This window comes from Etheostoma spectabile, chromosome 4 (assembly GCF_008692095.1).
Source record: "Etheostoma spectabile isolate EspeVRDwgs_2016 chromosome 4, UIUC_Espe_1.0, whole genome shotgun sequence".
In the NCBI taxonomy this organism is placed as follows: domain Eukaryota; kingdom Metazoa; phylum Chordata; class Actinopteri; order Perciformes; family Percidae; genus Etheostoma; species Etheostoma spectabile.
In genome coordinates this window covers 33687912-33690791 of record NC_045736.1, presented here as the reverse complement: position 1 = coordinate 33690791, position 2880 = coordinate 33687912, and the positions used below count along the sequence as shown (strand labels likewise).

The 2880-nt window shown below is 39.3% G+C and overlaps 1 protein-coding gene across 1 annotated transcript in view; it reads left to right on the top strand.

Annotated features, from left to right (window-relative positions):
• The window catches only part of mtmr14 (myotubularin related protein 14), a 24680-nt gene that overhangs the window by 14008 nt on the left and 7792 nt on the right, over positions 1-2880 (top strand). Inside the window, 2 exon segments of the mRNA XM_032513598.1 lie at positions 359-429; positions 657-715. Coding sequence (XP_032369489.1) covers positions 359-429; positions 657-715 — 130 coding nt within the window.

The following is a 2880-nucleotide window of genomic DNA, read 5'->3' as shown; positions in this document are numbered from 1 at the left end:
GATAGATAGATAGATAGATAGATAGTATCAGTCACACTTCCAATGTACAGGCACATGGTAGTCTCATTAGAGAAAATATGTCAGTGTCCAAACAATCAACATTGAAATGTGTTCTGCTGTCAGGTTTTGAGAATCGAAGAGAGGGCTCCTTTGTTAACACCCAGTAACCACAGAGAGCAGGACGACAACAGAGAGCATGTTGCTTCAGGCTGGTTGGTACCTGGTGGTATACCTGGTATAACAGCTAGCTGTAGTATGTTTGACTACTGTCTGATGTGAAGGAATAGCTACTGGCCGTTAGTGATTGAGTTTTGATTGCTGTGTTTCTTCCCTGATTGAAATGTTTTTCCTCCCTCAGATTTTCTTTTTTTGCTTCAATTTTTTGAAGCACATTGTCTCAGAGAAGTTCTCAGCTGTGAAGAAACAAAGGTGTGTTGTATCATGTCATCATGCTCTATACATGTCTGTCATGTTCTAAGAATGTATGTATTAAAAAGTTGTAGTTGTCTCCTATCTAAGTTTTATACCGACGCTCCTACAACTACAACTAAGTAACTGAGTGAATTTGCTTTAGACAAATGACAGCTGTGTGAATCCAGTATTCTTTGTCTTCTTTTGATCTCTGATGTTATGTCACCATCATGTTCTTCTTTCAGAAGGAAGAACTCACACTTGAGAGACAGTGATTTCACTGTGGAAGATCTCTGCCAGTTGAGTAGGTATCATACCTTCCTCCCCACACACATGGTTCCTCTGACAGACTGCTGGGTGTGCTCATTCAACCACCTAATAATTGGGTTTATTTTATTAGCATTATGATGATTAATTTGAGCAGTGCAACTACTTTTGTACCGTCAGCTAATATTAGAACAGTGCCTGTGGAGTCCAACTACTTTTATCCTCTTGAGCTCTTAGTGTTTGGTGAGCTAGAGAAGGGGGGGGGGGGTTATGATTCTGATACCGAACTGGTGCTTTTAAAACGATTCTGATTCCTAAAATGATTCTTGAAAAACTGAAAAATTATATCCAATAAAGATTCTTTAAAAAAAATTAAATTTAAAATTATAAACACTATTTTAATGTTTTAATATACTTAAATTTATAGTAAGTAAATGTAAGTCACCTAACACACAACTACAATAATTTAACAATAAATACCAGTTACATTATTAACAAGTAACAACAAACTAAATATTGAGTTGGTATGCTAAGCAGGGGAGGGAAAATCTGGCATTCCAATTACCTTTACGGTAGCTAGATAACAATAGACTACAGAGAATGATATTTTTACATCTGTTTTGGAGCGACAGAGGGAAAATGTTTCAGTCAACATTAAGTGGAACTGAAATAGTGGAACCAGGTTTTGGTACCCAACCCTAGTCCTGGCTCCTGCCTCTGGTCTGATGTAATGAGCAAAGTTTTTACAGTTTAAAGTACATTTATAGACACTTCTGGAGGAGGAAAGGAAGAGAAAACCTGCTGATGAACAATGCTCAGAATATGCCTTTAAAGCAGCTATGCAGTTTACACTGAAAATTATCTTCAGAGGTTGTTGGATGTTGTGTAGTGGTGGTAGACTGGGTAAGCCCCGCCCACTCTGTCGGCTGTTTGATTTCTCCCTGCATCTCGGTCTGGAAACCTGCATGTTTAATTATCTTGCTTAGTTCACAATTTTGCGGGAACCAATCACAAACCGGCTTATCTACCTGGCGCGCTATTGGCGAGTTTAACATGATGACAATAGAGAAGCAGCTTCTTGTTTACATTTAACATAGTGGCCACCAAAGTGCAGCAACCTGTTGATGCCGCTGTCACTCCTACGTCACCCGGATTGTTGATCTGATTGGTTGAAGGACTATCCAATTGTGTACAGAGTCATTTAAACTATTCCCACTGGTCCCGCCTCTTGTGCAGAGAAAATATAGAGCAGACTCCTCAGACCAATACTCAATCTCAAATCTATGGAGCTTGGCTGGTCTGGTGACAGCCAGCCTACACTGGTGGTGCAGTAAATTGAAGTTAGAATTTTGTCATTCACTGAGCTTTACAAATACATTTGATTTACTCTAGATCAACATCTGAACTTAGAAGATGACTAAAAGTGTTCTGAGATACCGGGAGCTAAGCTATGTAGGATATCTTGGTTATAAAACCGTTTAAAACAAACCTATGGATTATGGTGCAGGGGCCTGGCGTTAAAGTAAGCATTCAAAATGTGACACAGTTCAGAGCTGAGCTATGCACTGTTTTCTGGCTGTGCAGGATGTGGTGACATGGGATGGAAGCCATTTGAAGTGCGATTGTACAGATTGATTAACATGCCATGATAAGACTTACCCAACTAATTTTTTATTGGGGTATTTCAAATAGTTATTCCTTGGCAAGGGAGTTAGCTAAAAAGATGATTATGTGTATTCCCATCCAGAGCACAGGGGTATGTCTGTAGACTCTTCCACTCAACTCCAGGGCAGAATAGAAAGGTGCAATGATGAAATCCTGTTTCGTTCTGTAGTCTAATATATAACTATCTGTTATATATTATACATATCTGTCACAGGCTTTTCCTTCAGATGTCTGTAGAATATCCTGAGTTGTAAACTCTGGTACCGGTTTACAGACAGGGTTCCACCTGGCTCAGTCTGTGTTTATGCCCATCAACAGCATGGGAGGGCGCACTATGTTTGACGTGTTAAAGGCTCAGTCTGTGCCTCACAAGTTCCTAAGTTATGTTTTTGAGTTGTAATGTCTGAGGAGTATGATTGTGTTTGGTTTATCATTATGGTATGTGTGTTTTGGTTTAGTGTCTAATAATTCCATGCAGAATGGGCACCTTTTAGTCTGTGATACTTTGAGAAAATAAACGTATGCTACTACTACTAC